General features: G+C 38.2%; 1 protein-coding gene across 1 annotated transcript in view; it reads right to left on the bottom strand.

Moving 5' to 3' along the window:
* LOC132136868 (CD48 antigen-like) overlaps positions 1-20,599 on the bottom strand; it is a 452,450-nt gene that overhangs the window by 90,003 nt on the left and 341,848 nt on the right. The window contains exons 2-3 of the mRNA XM_059547408.1: positions 18,793-18,895; positions 15,460-15,674 (exon numbers count right to left, since the gene is read on the bottom strand). Coding sequence (XP_059403391.1) covers positions 15,460-15,674; positions 18,793-18,895 — 318 coding nt within the window. The remainder of the gene's footprint in view (positions 1-15,459; positions 15,675-18,792; positions 18,896-20,599) is intronic.

Below are 20,599 nucleotides of genomic sequence, written 5' to 3'. Positions count from 1 at the left end.
ACTGAATCTGGATCCTCAGACTGGATCTCTGACCATCACAAACAGCAGAACCACAGACTCTGGACTCTATCAACTAATACTCACCAGCAGAGAGATCAGATCCAAGAGCTTCAGAGTCACAGTCTCTGGTGAGTACAGAATTACTGTCAGTCTCCTTCACTAGTGTCTTCAAATATTTTATTTCATTTTATTTTATGAAAATAATCTTGTTTGTTGTTTTTCTTTTCGTCCCTTTTCAGTACAATTTGTATAACCACAGTTTTCCTACAATATCATGGTTAAACTATAGAATAACAAAGCTGTAATGAACCAGAACTCGATCCATAATGCAGGCTTTATAATAATATATTATAGTTAAAAACAGATGCCAGCATGTGTCTTCATACATTGCATGTAGCCTATAGTGAAAATAAAATACGATCGATCATAATAATCAATAATAATTCACAAAGTAAAAACACGGTGTACATGTAGTTAAATCTAACTTGAATGGAGGAATGTAAGTAATTGTAGAAGTCCAAAGATGTGTGAAACTACGTGGCTGTCCTTTTTGTATTTCAATATTTAGTCATTTTATTCGTGAACTGGAAAATGAGTTTCTTTTCTGACCACTTGCCTTTATGGATGTGAAGTATCCCATGTAGTAAAAAATATTCAATATAAAAAATGACTTGTTTCCCATAGGAAATAATCTTGTCATTGCTGAACTATACAGGGAATTTAATTTACACAGTGTAGTCTGCTCACAAATGATTCAAGGAATGACATGAACTGAAATATCAAGTGGAAAGATTTCAAGTATGTATTTTGTGTTGACACATAATCGTTGTCATACAAATCTGAAAGCAAGCAGTTGTGGTGAACAAGCCACCATCTAAAGCAGATGCAGAAAAACATCCGCAAAAGAACCCGACTGTAAGTAGATTAACATTATTTGTCTTAACTCTTAACTAACACCTTTCATATTTCAAGTTTTTCCCACATTTTCTCGTGAAGTCTCTGGTGTAAAGGTATAACAGAAGTACAAATACACTGCTTTGCAGGAAAGCAGAAGTTAGTTGACGTCACTGTGAAAAGGGCCTTTTGGGACCAGAGCTCTTCTTCTCTTTGTCTACATGTTTCTATCATCCTCAGGAAATCCTCTACCGACCGCTAGTGGTGTATTTCTGCATTGCATAGGCTATAAAATAACCAAATTAACATCTGTCATTATCAGCGACTACTACACAAAGTTCTTCATCAGCAGAAGGTTCATCAATCTCCAGATGTGTGTCGTCCAGCTGTGCAGTGAACAATTCAACCCTCAAACACACTGAGAATCTCAATACAGGTACATCAGCTGTGAGATTTCAGACTCAATCTGTTAGCGTAATCATATCAACAGTGATATCAAATAGTCCACTTTTAAATAACATGTCATTTCTAAATCAGTAATACAAGGTTATAAAAAGCTGATTCAAGTCTAAAATCACATTGATTGTTTTCTCCAACCACAGCCTAATATTCATATTATTACATAGACCCATCATAATAACCCATTAGTTAAAATGTAAAGAGTGATCTTTTTCTTTTCAGACTGTACCCACTGTTGTGAGACTTGTGAAGCTGCGATCCGATTGGTCGTCGCTGCAGTGGTGGGCGTGGCTGCTGTTGCTGTTCTGGTTTATGACATCAGATCTACAAGAAGTGAACAACACAGAAGAGACTCACCATTAAACCCACGGAGTGAAATCAGACCAACAGTTTAAATTTACAAGAAGTGTGAATCTGCTCTTAGTTTGATCTTCATCTCTCATCAGGACTATTTTAGCACATATTTTACAAATCTGGTCTGTTGAACCCCACAATCTACAGATGTCTGATCTGATCAAGTACCTCCATTGTTTTCAGATGTTAAAATCATTGTTTGGTCCAGTGCTTTCCAAAAACAGTTGTGTTAAGTTAAGATATAAGGTTATTGCACATCCAGTCTGTTATTTATAGGCTATGTTTTAATCCGTTAATAATGTTCAAAACTGTTTTTCTGTAATTAAATTCTATAATAAGTGTATAATTTTTACATTAAGATATATAAATAAATGTATAATAAGTGTATGAATATTACATTTAGATATATGCAAGTCCATGTGACAGAAAAAAAACTACAGTTTCTGTTCAGGGTTTTCTTCCTGAAATCAATACTATTTTAATATTTTAGTCTACTTAAAAGCATTATCTAAAAACAATGTAGCTACAATAATCAAAACTTACTCAACTTGAGCAGAAAAGAAATATAACTAGCAATTTCAAAGTTTAAGTTATATCCTAGCCATCTAAAAACTATTTTCCCAATTATAATTACATGATTCTTTTGAAATGTTCTTAGCCGACAGATGAATAATGCTAAACAGGGACGTGCACAGACTGAGGGGCAGGGGTTCAGGTGGAAAAAAGGGCACCTCTCATATTTATTTAAAGAGTAACTTAAACCAACTTTTTTAGTTAATGATCTGTAATAATGGGGCTTTATTAGTGCTGTTCATTGATTCGAGTAACTTTTTTGACATTAGAGTATAAAGTGTTTTAATTCTACAATATATGGTGTAAAAACGTCCGAGTGCTGCCCTCTTCAGGTTGAACGGTGGCTACTGCAGTTGATTTTTCCGATTGGATGTTTGCAGTGGCAGGTGACGTAAGCAGTTTCCAGCTCACCACGCCCCTTGGCAGAATAAAACCATCTTGTTTTCCTAAACAAAACGTTAAATATATTAGGGGTGTGTTGATATTGACAAAAAAGATATATCTTGATATCTTCTGGGATTTTATTGATGACGATATTTAGACAACATTTTGCTGAGTGTGTTATTGTGCTGTTAAGGATAAGGTTGATAAGACTAACATGGACAGCTGACTCCTACAGTTTTTGATATTCTTCATATTCTGTTTGGTGATCAGTTCACAGCAATGATAGAAGTTAATCTTTTCCAATAAGTTTACATTGATTCTTAATTTTCATAGGGATTTTTATCTTTAAAAAGCCTTTTTTCTATAAGTATGCATCATCTGTTTAGTCAAATTCTTAACTTGAATAAGTCAGTTAATATACTGTAAAAAGTAATTCGGGTTGTTATCACGCAAATGAAATCAGTATTGACAAAATTCCTCTTTTCAATGCAGAGGAAACACAGAAGCTGCATTAGAAGGGGCATTTAGATGCATTTACACACCGTTTAATGCAGGACTTGGATGTTTTAACCTGCAGTTACAAATGCATTAATACTGTTTTGATATTTTATACATAAAATGTTAAATACTGATTTGATTTTTGTTTTAAAATAAAAAATATATTTTAAATGTTAAGTTAAAGCCACCATTAACTGGCAGCAAGTCACTGTTAATAAGTGAGTCATTGCGATTAAACGAATCATTTAAATTGTTGATTCATTCAGGAACGAAACACCGTCATGTTGCTCAGATAGAAAATGGGATTATATATTTGTTGGCGAAATAGAGCAAAAACAGTCAATTGTGTCTGATGTGTGTATTAAATTCTTGTTTATTGAACTGCTGTATGAAGTGTTCGCGTGATACTGATTAACTGTATGAAATCATGTAAATATATACATTTCTGAGCATTTATTCCTCCTCGACGAAAACGAACCAGTCCAGAAACACATCAGCACCAATACCAGCCTAATACCAGGCTAATGGAAACATTAAGGGCTCTTGGTCGAATAACATCACGCCATGTCCATCAAGTGGAGACTGACTTCAGCTGGGGACTAATTTTAAGGTTCGTGAAATCCTTCCAGTGCACTGAAATGATCACTCCCTGGGAAATCCCACAATGTAACGCAAAAACTGGGGAGCATCGGCGCTTATATGCTTCCATTAACAGAAATCACATCACATTGCTTAAACTGAGAAACTTAAACCACTCGAGCCAACTTGATAAAAATAATGACACGCAATACATTTGACAAGAAAAAAAATGTTTTTTAAAAAGTATCAGCACAAACACACATTGTTAAAAAGGTAATCAAAGTCAAAGTCAAAGTCACCTTTATTTATACAGCGCTTTAAACAAAATACATTGCGTCAAAGCAACTGAACAACATTCATTAGGAAAACAGTGTCAATAATGCAAAATGATAGTTAAAGGCAGTTCATCATTGAATTCAGTGATGTCATCTCTGTTCAGTTAAATAGTGTCTGTGCATTTATTTGCAATCAAGTCAATGATATCGCTGTAGATGAAGTGTCCCCAACTAAGCAAGCCAGAGGCGACAGCGGCAAGGAACCGAAACTCCATCGGTGACAGAATGGAGAAAAAAACCTTGGGAGAAACCAGGCTCAGTTGGGGGGCCAGTTCTCCTCTGACCAGACGAAACCAGTAGTTCAATTCCAGACTGCAGCAAAGTCAGATTGTGCAGAAGAATCATCTGTTTCCTGTGGCCTTGTCCTGGTGGTCCTCTGAGACAAGGTCTTTACAGGGGATCTGTATCTGGGGCTCTAGTTGTCCTGGTCTCCACTGTCTTTCAGGGATGTAGAGGTCCTTTCTAGGTGCTGATCCAGCATCTGGTCTGGATACGTACTGGATCCGGGTGACTGCAGTGACCCTCTGATCTGGACACAGACTGGATCTGGTGGCCACGGTGACCTCGGAACAAAAGAGAAACAGACAAATATTAGCGTAGATGCCATTCTTCTAATGATGTAGCAAGTACATAGGGTGTTATGGGAAGTGTTTCCGGTTCCGGTTTACCTAATTAATGCAGCCTAAAAATCCTTTAACGGATTTGGATAATAAAAGCATATTAGTATGTTATGTGTAAGCCAGATTAAAGAGATGGGTCTTTAATCTAGATTTAAACTGCAAAAGTGTGTCTGCCTCCCGAACAATGTTAGGTAGGTTATTCCAGAGTTTAGGCGCCAAATAGGAAAAGGATCTGCCGCCTGCAGTTGATTTTGATATTCTAGGTATTATCAAATTGCCTGAGTTTTGAGAACGTAGCGGACGTAGAGGATTATAATGTAAAAGGAGCTCATTCAAATACTGAGGTGCTAAACCATTCAGAGCTTTATAAGTAATAAGCAATATTTTAAAATCTATACGATGTTTGATAGGGAGCCAGTGCAGTGTTGACAGGACCGGGCTAATATGGTCATGCTTCCTGGTTCTAGTAAGAACTCTTGCTGCTGCATTTTGGACTAGCTGTAGTTTGTTTACTAAGCGTGCAGAACAACCACCCAATAAAGCATTACAATAATCTAACTTTGAGGTCATAAATTCATGGATTAACATTTCTGCATTTGACATTGAGAGCATAGGCCGTAATTTAGATATATTTTTGAGATGGAAAAATGCAGTTTTACAAATGCTAGAAACGTGGCTTTCTAAGGAAAGATTGCGATCAAGTAGCACACCTAGGTTCCTAACTGATGACGAAGAATTGACAGAGCAACTATCAAGTCTTAGACAGTGTTCTAGGTTATTACAAGCAGAGTTTTTAGGTCCTATAATTAACACCTCTGTTTTTTCAGAATTTAGCAGTAAGAAATTACTCGTCATCCAGTTTTTTATATCGACTATGCAATCCATTAGTTTTTCAAATTGGTGTGTTTCACCAGGCTGCGAAGAAATATAGAGCTGAGTATCATCAGCATAACAGTGAAAGCTAACACCATGTTTCCTGATGATATCTCCCAAGGGTAACATATAAAGCGTGAAGAGTAGCGGCCCTAGTACTGAGCCTTGAGGTACTTCATACTGCACTTGTGATCCATAGGATGCATCTTAATTCACTGCTACGAACTGATGGCGGTCATATAAGTACGATTTAAACCATGCTAATTCACTTTCACTGATGCCAACAAAGTGTTCAAGTCTATGCAAAAGAATGTTGTGGTCAATTGTGTCAAACGCAGCACTAAGATCCAATAAAACTAATAGAGAGATACACCCACGATCAGATGATAAGAGCAGATCATTTGTAACTCTAAGGAGAGCAGTCTCAGTACTATGATACGGTCTAAATCCTGACTGGAAATCCTTACATATACCATTTTTCTCTAAGAAGGAATATAATTGTGAGGATACCACCTTTTCTAGTATCTTGGACAGAAAAGGGAGATTCAAGATTGGTCTGTAATTAACTAGTTCTTTGGGGTCAAGTTGTGGCTTTTTGATGAGAGGCTTAATAACAGCCAGTTTGAAGGTTTTGGGGACATCCTAATGACAATGAAGAATTAATAATAGTCAGAAGAGGATCTATGACTTCTGGAAGCACCTCTTTTAGGAGCTTAGATGGTATAGGGTCTAACATACATGTTGTTGGTTTAGATGATTTAACAAGTTTATACAATTCTTCCTCTCCTATAGTAGAGAATGAGTGGAACTGTTCCTCAGGGGGTCTATAGTGCAATGTCTGATGTGATACTGTAGCTGACGGCTGAATGGCTGTAATTTTATCTCTAATAGTATCGATTTTAGAAGTAAAGTAGTTCATAAAGTCATTACTGCTGTGGTGTTGGGAAATGTCAACACTTGTTGAGGCTTTATTTTTAGTTAATTTAGCCACTGTATTGAATAAATACCTGGGGTTATGTTTGTTTTCTTCTAAAAGAGAAGAAAAGTAATCGGATCTAGCAGTTTTTAATGCTTTTCTGTAGGATATGTTACTTTCCCGCCAAGCAATACGAAATACCTCTAGTTTTGTTTTCCTCCAGCTGCGCTCCATTTTTCGGGCTGCTCTCTTTAGGGTGCGAGTATGCTCATTATACCATGGTGTCAGACTGTTTTCCTTAACTTTCCTTAAGCGTAAAGGAGCAACTTTATTTAAAGTGCTAGAAAAGAGAGACTCCATAGTTTCTGTTACATCATCAAGTTGTTCTGAGGTTTTGGATATGCTAAGGAATTTGGTTAGATCAGGAAGATAACTTAAAAAGCAGTCTTTTGTGGTAGAAGTGATGGTTCTTCCATACTTGTAACAAGAAGTAGAATTTACAATTTTGGCTATATGAAGTTTTCACAGAACTAAATAATGATCTGAGATATCATCACTTGGCTGAATAATTTCAACACCATCAACATCAATTCCATGTGACAGTATTAAATCTAGAGTATGATTTCGACAATGAGTAGGTCCTGAAACATGTTGTGTAACCCCAATAGAGTTCAGAATGTCTATAAATGCTGATCCCAATGCATCGTTTTCATTATCAACATGGATATTAAAATCACCAACTATTAAGACTTTATCTGCAGCCAGAACTAATTCGGATGTAAAATCACCAAACTCTTTAATAAAGTCTGTATGGTGCCCTGGTGGCCTGTATACAGTAGCCAGTACAAACATAACAGGGGATTTATCATTAACATTTGTTTCTCTGGATAATGTTATATGAAGTACCATTACTTCAAACGAGTTATACTTGTAGCCTGCCCTCTGAGAAATCCTGAAAACGTTGTTATAAATTGAAGCAACACCTCCCCCTTTGCCTTTTAGACGCGGCTCAGGTTTATAACAGTAATCTTGGGGGGTGGACTCATTTAAAATAATGTAATCATCAGGTTTTAGCCAGGTTTCTGTCAAACAGAGTACATCTATATTATGATCAGTGATCATATTATTTACAAAAAGTGTTTTCGTAAAAAGGGATCTGATATTCAATAAGCCAAGCTTTATCATTTGTTTATCCATATTGCTTCTGTTTTTTATTTGTTGAACCTCAATTAAATTGTTAATCTTAACTTGGTTTGGATATATTTAATCTGTATATTACTAGATAGATACTAGATCTAATGAACAGATCTAGTATCTATCTAGTAATATACAGATTAAATATTGTAATAACATGTAACACGGGTGTCAAACTGACCTGCAGAGTTTAGTTTGAACACTAATTAAATACACCTGATCCAGCTAAACAGGTCCTTCAGGCTTACGTTTAAACTACAGGGTGTGTTTGTTGAAGCTAAACTGTGTCCTCCAGGAACTGAGTTTGACACCCCTGGGGCCCGTTTCACTAAGGAGGTTCAACCAACTCTGAGTTTAAACTTGAACTCTGAGTTGACTTACCCTGAGATGGGAAACTCTTGAGTTTTCGGTTACAGAACAGCTGAAATGAGTTGGTTTAATCAACTCTACATCGACTGACTCTGAGTTAAGTGCGTGCACCACAACTATAAAAAGCCATTATCAATGGATCGCTGATATTACGATTCACCATGGCAACAGCTCCCGCCAATAATCCATCTGCATACTTCAGACTCGATACAAATGTAATTCTTCTCAGTGTTATAATATCACAGGTGAAAACTGGCAGAACATTAGATTAATGAGTTAATAGCTAATCATTTTATGGTATCTCATGGGCAAAAAATATATATAAAATTATAATATTAATAATAATATTTTAAGTGCATTTTTCTTATTTTACAAATGATCTGCCCATACAGTAAGAAAAATACGGCAGTGGCTATTAGTGGAATTAACATACTTTCTTAGCGATAGATCCTTACAGTAGGCTAAGGGCAAGTAGCTCTAGATGCTATTTACAGAAGAAATGTACAGTGAAAATCCTGATATATTCTATTTACCATGTAAAAGTAGCAGTTCTTTGCAACAGGCTAAGTGTAAATAATACTTAGATGCTAGTTATACTTTATACTGGCAGATACATTTGCACCTCAGTGTTATACATTAACAGGATGCAATAATAACAGATTGTAAATGATTATATTTATTACAATTATAAATAGTTGTATCATTATTAAACACTCGTTAGGCACTTTACTTCCACTTTTAGATCATTTCGTTCATTTTTATTGAAAATAAATTCTAATGTGACATGTGATGGGAAAAGTGAGAAGAACGAGCTCGGCAAAAGCCGGACTCAAACCCAATCAATCGCGTTACAAACTAGTTTTCTGAGTATAAGTTAGTTCTCTGAAACGGGCTTGACTTACCCTGCTTTCTCAGGTTTGACAAACCTCCCATTCTGAAACAGAAAACCTAGAGTTTCCCTCATTTCAGGGTTAACATACTCAGAGTTTTCACTTAACCTCCTTTGTGAAACAGGCCCCTGATGTAACAGAACAATGAGTTTAAAGATAATAAATAATAAGATGAGTCCTGCCTGGAGTTAACTGTTGTTTGTAGTCATGAAATTGAGTAATCACTGTCACAATGTGCACTGAGATGGACAGAAACACGTTCATCACGGAGACATCTGTTTGACATCTGCAAGACGTATTCTTTACTGTGTTAGCTTGTCTCCAATACATCTATAGGACGTTTTCTATCAGATGTCACATAGAAGTTAAAAAAATGTCTTTAAGATGTCAGTTTTATGTACATTCTAAATCATAAACATCTTAAATACATCTATCAGATGTTTGTACTCAGCAGATGCTTTCCAGATGAAGACATCATGCTGATGTGTGTGTGCTATGACCAGATTTTGAACTGACAAATGATTTCACTGTTTAAGATTTCCCAATTAAACTAGTTTCACCATCAGGTCATGTTATACTAGAAGATTTGATATAATCATAACTTCACACAATACACCACTATGAAATTATGTGTGTGTGTGTATATATATATATATATATAGATATTAAAGTTAGAAACCAATCACTCTATAACAAGGACTGAATGGAGAAAGCTCAGTGTACCAATTCATTCATGGCATTAATTCATATGAAACTGTTTGTGTTTAATATAAGTTCATTTGAAATCAGGCCTCTCTTGTTCTTACCTCATGAAATGTGGTTTAATCTTATTTGAAGACAGATATTTTGTTTATGAACGTGTCTATTGTTGAATTACTACTTTTCTTGAACTGTAATTCAGTTTCAATAGCATGCCATAATTCACCTGACCATAAAACCACTATTATTATTATTATTATGTACTTTTCTTCCATTACCAAGTTCATCTAGTTCAACAATATCTGATTTTGTCACATTTTATTATGACCAACACAACTAGAGGATCATTAAAATGTTTACTGTAATTTATTTTCCCCAGCTGTATTAGATTTGATTGTGTACATACAGTATGAAGAAACACATCTGACACAATTGTCTTTTTATTGTTTATTAAGATTATATCACTCATATGGTGAAGTATATTGTTGAAACAGTTGTTAGGAAGCAAAAGCTGTATCAGTATTTGTCAGATAGAGGACAGAAATGATCAGATATAAGATCAGCGCATATCAATATCTTACAGGAACATTAATCATCCAGCAGATGCTCAAATTTAATAAAACACACTGTATCATATCACTACAAGAACTGAACACTACTGGAGCTTCAGCTTGAACACTAAGACACTAAACACATGAAGAAGAAGAAGAAGAAGGTTTGGAGACAGACTAATCGATGCTGGACATCAACATTAATCTGATACTGGAGTTACTTATATAAAAACAGCACATGCAGTGCTTAGAGAAATACCGCTGTGGTTAAACATCTTATAAAAGCACATATGACACTCACGCTCTACAATCACACAAAGCCAGATCTGTGAGAGTCAAACTAATAATAACAGGTAATGTGAAGCTTCTTGTGTGCAGCTTTAACAGCTCAACACAGATTCAGCTCTGACTTTCACTGGACAGAGTCTGGACACACAGAGTCTCAGGAGCATGTGTTGATGATGTCAGAGTGATTGACAGGACAGCAGTGGGCGGGGCTTGTGTTGTTAAAGTGATCTCGTCCTCTCATTCACTGCATCAGGAACTTATTTATCCAGCAGTGACATCTCTACAGTCTCTGATTCATTCTTTCTCTTTACTGAGGAATCTGAAGAAACACACAGACAGTGACAAATTAAAAACTGACAACATGCACTGCTCTGGATATAGTTTTATATGAGATACAGCTAAACTAATTTCAAGCACTTATATCTAGCTCAAGCTGGAAAGCTAGAAAATAATGCCACGGATGAACTAAAGAGAAGAGAAGGAAGTGATGTGTGAAAGCCTCATGCTGCTCCTCAGCACGCTGTGAGTGTATGCCAGCATCTGCCACTGTGCTCATTTTGTGACCGCGACATTAATGAAATGCATGAAATACTGTAAGACACACAGATTTAATGTTGTGTTTATTGTATGAAGCCAGAAGTTCAATAGGTGACGATGTCTTTTCTTGGTCCAGTGGTTCTTGTGTTCTGCACATTTGCAGATATGTGTTTAGTAAATGTAAACTTTGATATGTATTTTGTAATAATCTCATTTGAAATAAATCAGTTTACTGAAACAGCTTATGAAGATTCACTCTGGTTTAACTTGATGGTTTTATCATTACAGTGTTACAGTACAAGCAGTGTTTCAGTCATAAGCTTTTTATCCATAATTCACAAAAGCTGAGGTCTTTAATACATAAATATGTACATGTGGGTTATTCCTGGGGCTTTTCTACACTTCTGCTGTCATCTGCTGCTCAAGAAGATGAAGTGCATCTAGAAAGATGTTTCAGCAGCACATTCAACCACAGAATATAGATTGTACTTTTCTTGAACTGTAATTCAGTTTCAATAACATGCCATAATTCACCTGACCATAAAACCAGTCATTATTATTATTATGTACTTTTCTTCCATTACCAAGTTCAGCTAGTTCAACAATATCTGATTCTCTGACACTGTTCATTTCTGGTTTTACAACCAACACAAAAAGAGGATAATTTTAACATTAATAATTATAATATTTTACAACAGAATGATACAGGTTTCATAAACATTCAATATGTGAAATCAAATTATTTCTACTTAATTGGTATGTTAATGTTCGCTCTGCATTAAGTCATCATTTGAACAAATTGGATAAACTGATGAAAAAACAAAATGAATGTCACAGTTAACACACTATAATGTGCACCTTTTCCTGTTAAACTGAGTTCAGTGTAGAACTGTTCATTCAGAGCATCACTCTTACACTCGAGTACATGTTAAATATAACCTGAAGACAGTTACTTACATGGCATGAAAACCCTGAACTTCTTGATCAGGGTCCCTCTGCTGCTGCTGATGGTCAGTAGTTTATAGAGTCCAGAGTGTTGAAGTAATATGTCTGTGATGGTCAGTGATCCAGTCGTCTCATCCAGCTCCAGTCTGCCTCTGAATATCTCACCAGCACCATCATTATACGTCTTTCCAGTCCCTGCTCTGACTTCAGCTATGAGATCTTCTTGAAGTCCAAACGTCCATAGCATCAGATCATCTCCCTGTATTTCACTATCAGGCTTTAGAGTGACAGAATCTCCACATATCACTGGTATCTCCTCCATTCTCTCTGTCACAGCAGCACACAGAAACAGAGAAAACAGAGACAGATCTGTCTTTAGAGTTCGTTGTTGTCTTGAACAGAAACATTATTTTACTGTCTATAAGTCCAGAGACGTTTATACAGAGTGCTGATCTAAATAAAAGCTTAAGGAGACACTTTCTGGGGCAGAACAGAACAGTGTTTATTTCACAGTCTAGCTCAATGGGAGGTTTCAAACTCCAATCATAGATCTCTACAGAATTACAAACTCTGAATGGGGTCTGAACATTAAACTGAATTCTCTGCAGAAGAGCAGGATTATGGGTAATGACTGCCACTGAAGATCTGTGATCATTATTTTACTGACCTGAGCTACTCACCTTTGACAGTGACGATGAATTTCTCCTGTGAATCCACACCGCTGGAAATGATGTGTAGTGTATAGAGTCCAGAGTGTGTGGTTCTGCTGTTCCTGATGGTCAGAGATCCAGTCTTCTGGTCCAGATTCAGCCTGTTTTTGAATCTCCCACCAGCATTATCATCTTTTATAGAGATCTCTCTGGACTCTACGATTTCAGCTATGTGAGTGCGCTGCTTTTTATCTCCAAACTGCCACTGTATCGAATCACTGCTGTGTATTTTATTTTCAGGCTTCAGTGTGATATCTTCTCCCTCTAACACTGACACCGATGCTGTCAGCAGCACACAGAAACACAGAAATGAGGAGATTATTATTGAGTCTGCAAATGAATGTTATGCACCTTTCACACTGTAATTACGGCAAATACACCGGTAATGTGTCCCGGCAATTGTTCCCCGGTTGCTAGATTTTGCACTTTCACACTGCCAGTGATTACCCGGGATATGTGCGTTAGTGATTTGTTCATTTTAAACGAATCTTTCATGTGACTCGGGACAAACGAGTCGCCTCGGGGGGGTGATTCATTCAGTCGTGCATGCGCATTATTCTATAGGTTATGTTCTGCTAGTAGTAATTCACCTGATTCAATCAATGCCGTCTTGAGCCGGAAAGAGAATTGATTAGTTTATAGTGATAAAAGTGGAATAAAACAAAAGAATAATGATAAAAGAATAATGCGGATAATGTGTCATACCTGGTGGAGGTGTGAAAGACTCGTTTGGTGAGAACAGTAGAATCATGAATGGGGGAGTTTTCAAAGTCAAATACACATACAGAGCACACAGGAGTGTTTACATGTGAGATCTTACAGAGATGACAAGTGCCATTAATCAATCAGATTAGCATTCTCTAAAAATACACATGACATGGCCTTAGAAAATATTTCATAAAATTCACAGTTTTACAGATTCAATTATGAAATTTCTAATGAAGTTTTGAAAGACTTGTGGCTTTAGCTACACTGTATTTCTAAACTCATATCTTACATCAACAAATTTTTTAATACATTTAAAAAATGTTTTTAATATATATATTTTTTTATGTTTGATCTTATATATCTCTATTATCATAACAGTCTGAGTGATTCTGATTCCTGAACAGTAAACTTTGAAGTGTCAGCTTTGTGAACAAATGTTGATTGTTTATCTAGTCAGAAAGAATCATGAGCAGAAACCTTTTTATTTTGGGTATGTCATTTCTGTCTCCATGCCAAAAAAGGGGGGTGACTGGTAAGGGGTTAAGGAATGAGTCAAAAACCCGATAGACCCGAACTATGAACTAATCAATTCTCTTTCTGACTAAGACTGCATTGGTTTAGCGTATGGGTCTGTCACGTGATTAAGGAATAACTCGACCCAAAGACTTGTCAGCCAAGAGGTGAGGTGAGCTAATCACAGAATGAAGACCCAGGTAAAGAATGAATTGATCTTTTCTGTATCTTATAGCATTTTAGTTTTGTATTGTTTGTAGTGTGATCAACGTTTGCGTAAGTACTAGATGTGTTGGGGAAGTAACACGTAACATTTTAATTACATTTTGCTAAAATGAACGATATGACTCGAAAAAAGGTTCGTTTATTTTGCTGAAAGTGACTCTAAAGTCAGAGTCGGTAAAATGATACGAACTTCCCAACACTAATGTGCGTGCTTTCACACACAACCTGTAAAGTTCCCGTAAAGACACGTGGCATTAGGGTGTCATTTACAGTACAAGCACTCTCTCCAGATCATGTTCTTGAGTTTCTGTGTTAATAGTCTGTGATGTTTAAATGAAGCAGATGAATGAAGCCACACACAGTGACACACAAACACGTGTGTGTGTGTGAAGAGATATGAAAGACTCCAGCAGCCCAGATATAACTGAGAATGAAAGACCAAAGAACAGCAGGACGTTGATTTTAGACTAGTTTCTGCTAAATATCTCAGTCTTCAATAGAAGAGCAAAACTACATGAACAAACAGATGTAATCAAAACTTATCTTAAATTAATATTCAGTAATTAGTGTATTTTAGTCATTCAGCTCTATCACAGTTCATTAATTACTGCATCAGATACAAGCAGAACTAGTGATTAAGTTCTGCCTGTTGATCTTGAGTTGAAAACCACACTACATATATTCAAACTCTACTGAAGCACAATAAAGCTCAGTGTTGTTTGTCTTGCTGTATCAGCTCTAATACTTACACGGTTGTTTTCGTAGTTCAGAGATCTTGTGGTGATAGTAAATCACTCCAGCTCCAGCAGCAGCAGCAGCAGCAGCAACAACAGCAAGAACAATCGCTGCTACAGCACCTGGAGACAGATTCAGAGACTGATCTGGAGACAGATCTGGTTCTGTGAGGATAAACAGAGACAGTCATTAGTGTGAATGTGTGTCTGATATATAACAAACACTACACACATCAGAAAATACTTCATCTTTTTAATATCTCGATAAAAAGGTGTTGACATGATATCTAAAGGATAATGTTCATGGTTTGGGAGCATTATTTTACTCTGTTATAGACAGACTTGGGTTGTAAAGTGGTTATTTGGGTAATTTCATCAGACTATATTTGTGTGATCACTAATCAAAATAACAAACATGATCAGATTTTAAACAAAAGTGATTTTTTTTTTGCTACGGTTACACAAAAAGGGTCTTTGGTCAAATGTCAAAAAATCTATTTGTTTGAGGAAGTACTGTGAATTAAATGTCTTTTATTTTCTAACCTAAAGTGTTAATGTAAATGTACTTTGTAGGTCATTGCATTATAAAACAGTTGTCTAAAGTTACTCACGGTTGACAGTGAGAATGAATTGCTGTGAGCTCTCTCTGCCTCTGATCTGTAGTTGATAGAGTCCAGAGTCTGTGGTTCTGCTGTTTCTGATGGTCAGAGATCCAGTCTGAGGATCCAGCTCCAGTCTGCCACTGAATCTCTCTTCAGCATCGTATACAGAGCTCTCTTTAGTCTCTGCATCAACTGTAGCCAGGAGGATGCCTTTATCTCCATACCTCCACAGCATCAGATCATCTCTGTGTATTAGAGATTCATCAGGGTCTAGAGTGACAGATTCTCCCTCCATCACTGACACTGACTGTGACTTCACTTCACCTGTCCCACTGATCACACCTGGAGAACACACACAAACAGATTCTCAGAGACATTAACTTACAAAACTACACGCTACCCCTAACAATCTGACTTTATTTATATTACACATCTCTACATCTGCTAATTCTAGTTCATGATAAAGCCCACAAAGAGTCTTGAGCTGATAATACAGGAAGCTGTAACCTCACACACGCTTCAGTCTGGCAACAAGATAACAGGAACAGGAAATGACAAGGAAATAAACAGGAAATAAGTAGGAAAGGGTGTGATGATGCTCCGTGAAACCACACGTCCCAGAAATCAGACTGAAATGGTCTGCCCTTCTGCACTTCCTTATAATAAAAGAGTGCTTGTACCAAAAGCACCACTGTGATCTTTCTCATCAGATTATTACAATTATGTACTTTAGGAAACAACTTTCACAAATAAAAGACGTTTAACACATCAAGGTTCTTCACACTGCACATAACTCTGTTTAAGGTTGTTTTAATGACCAAACCAAGTCCACTTTTAACCTTTTCTAAAACAATATTTCCATCCATCCATCCATCTTCTTCCGCTTATCCGGGGCCGGGTCGCGGGGGCAGCAGTCTAAGCAGAGAACCCCAGACTTCCCTCTCCCTAGACACTTCCTCCAGCTCTTCTGGGGGGACACCGAGGCGTTCCCAGGCCAGCCGGGAGACATAGTCTCTCCAGCGTGTCCTAGGTCTTCCCCGGGGTCTCCTCCCAGTGGGACGCGCCCGGAACACCTTCCCGGGAAGGCGTCCAGGAGGCATCCGGAACAGATGCCCGAGCCACCTCAGCTGACCCCTCTCGATGTGGAGGAGCAGCGGCTCTACTCTGAGCTCCTCCCGGGTGACTGAGCTTCTCACCCTATCTCTAAGGGATCGCCCAGCCACCCTGCGGAGAAAGCTCATTTCGGCCGCCTGTATCCGGGATCTTGTCCTTTCGGTCATGACCCAAAGCTCATGACCATAGGTGAGAGTAGGAACGTAGATTGACCGGTAAATCGAGAGCTTCGCCTTGCGGCCCAGCTCTTTCTTCACCACGACAGACCGGTACATCGACCGCATTACTGCAGAAGCTGCACCGATCCGTCTGTCAATCTCCCGTTCCATCCTTCCCTCACTCGTGAACAAGACCCCAAGATACTTAAACTCCTCCACTTGAGGCAGGAACTCTCCACCAACCTGAAGTGGGCAAGCCACCCTTTTCCGGCTGAGAACCATGGCCTCGGACTTGGAGGTACTGATTCTCATCCCAGCCGCTTCACACTCGGCTGCAAACCATCCCAGTGCATGCTGAAGGTCCTGGCTTGATGAGGCCAACACGACAACATCATCCGCAAAGAGCAGAGACAAAATCGTGTTGACACCAAACCTGACCCCCTCCGGCCCCTGGCTGCGCCTAGAAATTCTGTCCATAAAAATCATGAACAGAACCGGTGTCAAAGGGCAGCCCTGCCGGAGTCCAACACGCACCGGGAACAAGTCTGACTTACTGCTGGCAATACGAACCAAGCTCCTGCTCCGGTCGTACAGGGACCGGATAGCCCTTAGCAAAGGGCCCCGGACCCCATACTCCCGGAGCACCCTCCACAGGCCGCCGCGAGGGACACAGTCGAATGCCTTCTCCAAATCCACAAAACACATGTGGACTGGTTGGGCAAACTCCCATGAACCCTCCAGCACCCTGTAGATGGTATAGAGCTGGTCCAGTGTTCCACGGCCTGGACGAAAACCACACTGTTCCTCCTGAATCCGAGGTTCTACTATCGGCCGGATTCTCCTCTCCAGTACCCTGGCATAGACTTTCCCAGGGAGGCTGAGAAGTGTGATCCCCCTGTAGTTGGAACACACCCTCCGGTCCCCCTTCTTAAAAAGAGGGACCACCACCCCGGTCTGCCATCCCAGAGGCACCGTCCCCGACTGCCACGCGATGCGTGTCAGCCAAGACAGCCCCACAACATCCAGAGACTTGAGGTACTCAGGGCGGATCTCATCCACCCCCGGTGCCTTGCCACCGAGGAGTTTCTTGACTACCTCTGTGACTTCAGCTTGGGTGATGGACGAGTCCACATCGGAGCCCTCAGCCTCTGCTTCCTCAATGGAAGACGTGACAGCGGGATTGATGAGATCCGCGAAGTATTCCTTCCACCGTCCAACGACATCCCCAGTTGAGGTCAACAGCTCCCCACCTCTACTGTAAACAGCGTTGGTAGGGCACTGCTTCCCTCTCCTGAGGCACCGGACGGTTTGCCAGAATCTCTTCGAGGCCGACCGATAGTGTTTCTCCATGGCCTCACCGAACTCCTCCCAGGCCCGAGTTTTTGCCTCCACAACCACCCGGGCTGCAGTCCGCTAGGCCTGCCGGTACCTGTCACAATATTTCACACTTCTAATTTCAAAAGAGGACTGGAGCATTAATGAAACCCTGCTTGGTGCTAAATCTAGACATGTGCCTCTGTTAAAAACTATAGATGCAGATCTACCATCACGTGCAGCACATCAATTCATAACCTTTTATGCACCTTTGATGTCACATTTCATTTACACATAAAAAAACAACAACAACTCTGTCCTGGAGTCCTGCAGAGTTTATCTCCAGCTCACCTGAACACACCTGTCTGGAAGTCTGCAGAACACCTAGCAAGAGCTTGATTAGCTGCTTCAGGTGTGGATCTAAACTCTGCTGGACCGAGTCTGGTGACCCCTGGTTTAGAACAACCCTGTACTGACAATCCCCACACACAGAGAAAAGAAAAGAAAGGAAGACAGACAGAAATGTAAATACTCACGTTGGACAGTAAGATGAAATTTCTTGGATGTTTTTTTTCCTCTAAAGATGGTTAGTTCATATTGTCCAGCGTGTCTGATTCTGGTGTTTCTGATGGTGAGAGATCCAGTGATTGGATCCACCAGTAATCTGCCTCTGAATCCCTCATCATCAGTGACAGAAAGTGAGGTGAAATCGTTCTCTCTTGTTATTTGAGAAATGAAAGAGCCATTAGGTCCAAACTTCCACAGTATGGTATCATCATTGAGTAATTGAGTAAGATTGGTGTGTAGAGTGACAGAATCTCCCTCTATCACTGATATATTACTCTCTGCACCAGACACACCTGGAAGAAGAAGAAGAAGAAGAAGAAGAGTTCACAGGGATAGATGAAACTGATACCACACCTGTAACCTCACGAAACAGGTTCAACAGAAATCATTGTGTGATTATTGATGGGATTACCGATCAATCAACATTATTACTGAGGAGTTTGTCAAGAAGTAAAACAACTGTATGAATTAGGACGATAGTATACACAGTAATTGTTTGAGTGTTCAAACCATATTACTACACTGCTGAATTATATCAACAGCTATAAATCTAAGTTTGTTATTTATGATCTACTTGCTTGTGTTTTAAAGGACAGCTGAGAGAGACAGAAAGTAAAAGATGTGTATCCTGACAGATGAACAGATCTTTGAGCACCTAAAACATACGCTGTGTAACAGCTCATTTATCTGACCATTTCCCGCACTACAAAAATACTTCTGAATTGCCTCACTTTCTACTCTGCCAGTAAAAATAAATGATTAGATTAAGTTTTAAAAGTTCAATAAATGTTTGAATAAGATTTATCTTGTTTGACTGCATCTTGAATAAAGCTGTATTTGTCTTTACTGTAAATACAACACAAAGTACACTCATATTACAGACAAATACATATTCAATTGATGACTGAAAGTCAAATTTCTTTATGCAAGTGAAACACTTGGGGAAAGGTTTCAAAACCTTCATAGCAAAGAAATTAAATCAAAAGGGTCATAATATTCAAACTAAGGAATAAATATGTATATTATTTTACTGAGTATGTCTTTAGTAAAAGCGTGTAAATAAATAAGTAAATGCCAGAAAATAATAACTTTCTTCTTTTTTTTAAACAAGTGAACCAGAAAAGAAAAAAAATTATCAAAAATAAAACAATAAAACAAAAATGACTTTTACAATTATTTATAGATATCTTTAAAATCTGATGACTTCTCTTTTTGATTTGAAGAGTTTTACCTCACTCCACTACTGAATAAAGTTGGGTTTAGACTTGAACTATCTGCAGATTCTGCACTTGTGAACAAAAAACTTCCCAAGACATGACAATAAATAAATATATCCAAACTCTCTGCTCTCAAGAAAAATATCAAACCGGACTACCTTTACATTAATGAGAAGGAATTAAACATCCAGGGACATTTTTGCACTTCTACCCCAAAAAGCCTGCACCAGAGCACACACAAAAAACCTTGATCTAAAGTATCAATACTTGTTTCACAATAAATAAATAAATATTTATGATGAATAAAAATGATCTGATATTTTATTCGGACCCAGAAGACGAGATGAACATCACGGAGCGCTGAATTCTCCTGCAGTGTGTGTTTCATTCATACTCGAAGCCGGAGCGCGCTCTCGCACAGAAAATCATACCAGGAAACTCCTAATATGGACAAAAGCGTCCAGCTATGCTGTGTGAAAGCAGTTGTTTTCACAGAAAAACAGAAACTTTTGGAAACACGAACACATTAAACATATGATTGCATCAATATGGGTTTTCAAGTCCTCTCCAGCAGGTGATAAATAAAGTATATGAACAATGCAGTGTTATTACAGTATCGAAACTATTCTGCCTTATTATGTGATAAAAAAAAGTTTGTAGTGTATATAAACAAATCATTATTTTTGGTTATTGTCCAGCAGTTATAGATTTCTGAGCCAATTAAAAGCCTGAAGTTAGAGAAAAATATAAGTTGCCTATACACTACCAATCAAAATTTTT

The sequence above is a fragment of the Carassius carassius genome, unplaced genomic scaffold (genome assembly GCF_963082965.1).
Source record: "Carassius carassius unplaced genomic scaffold, fCarCar2.1 SCAFFOLD_56, whole genome shotgun sequence".
Classification (NCBI taxonomy): Eukaryota; Metazoa; Chordata; class Actinopteri; order Cypriniformes; family Cyprinidae; genus Carassius; species Carassius carassius.
The sequence above is the reverse complement of the archived record's forward strand: the minus strand, read 5'-3'. Positions and strand labels throughout refer to the sequence as shown.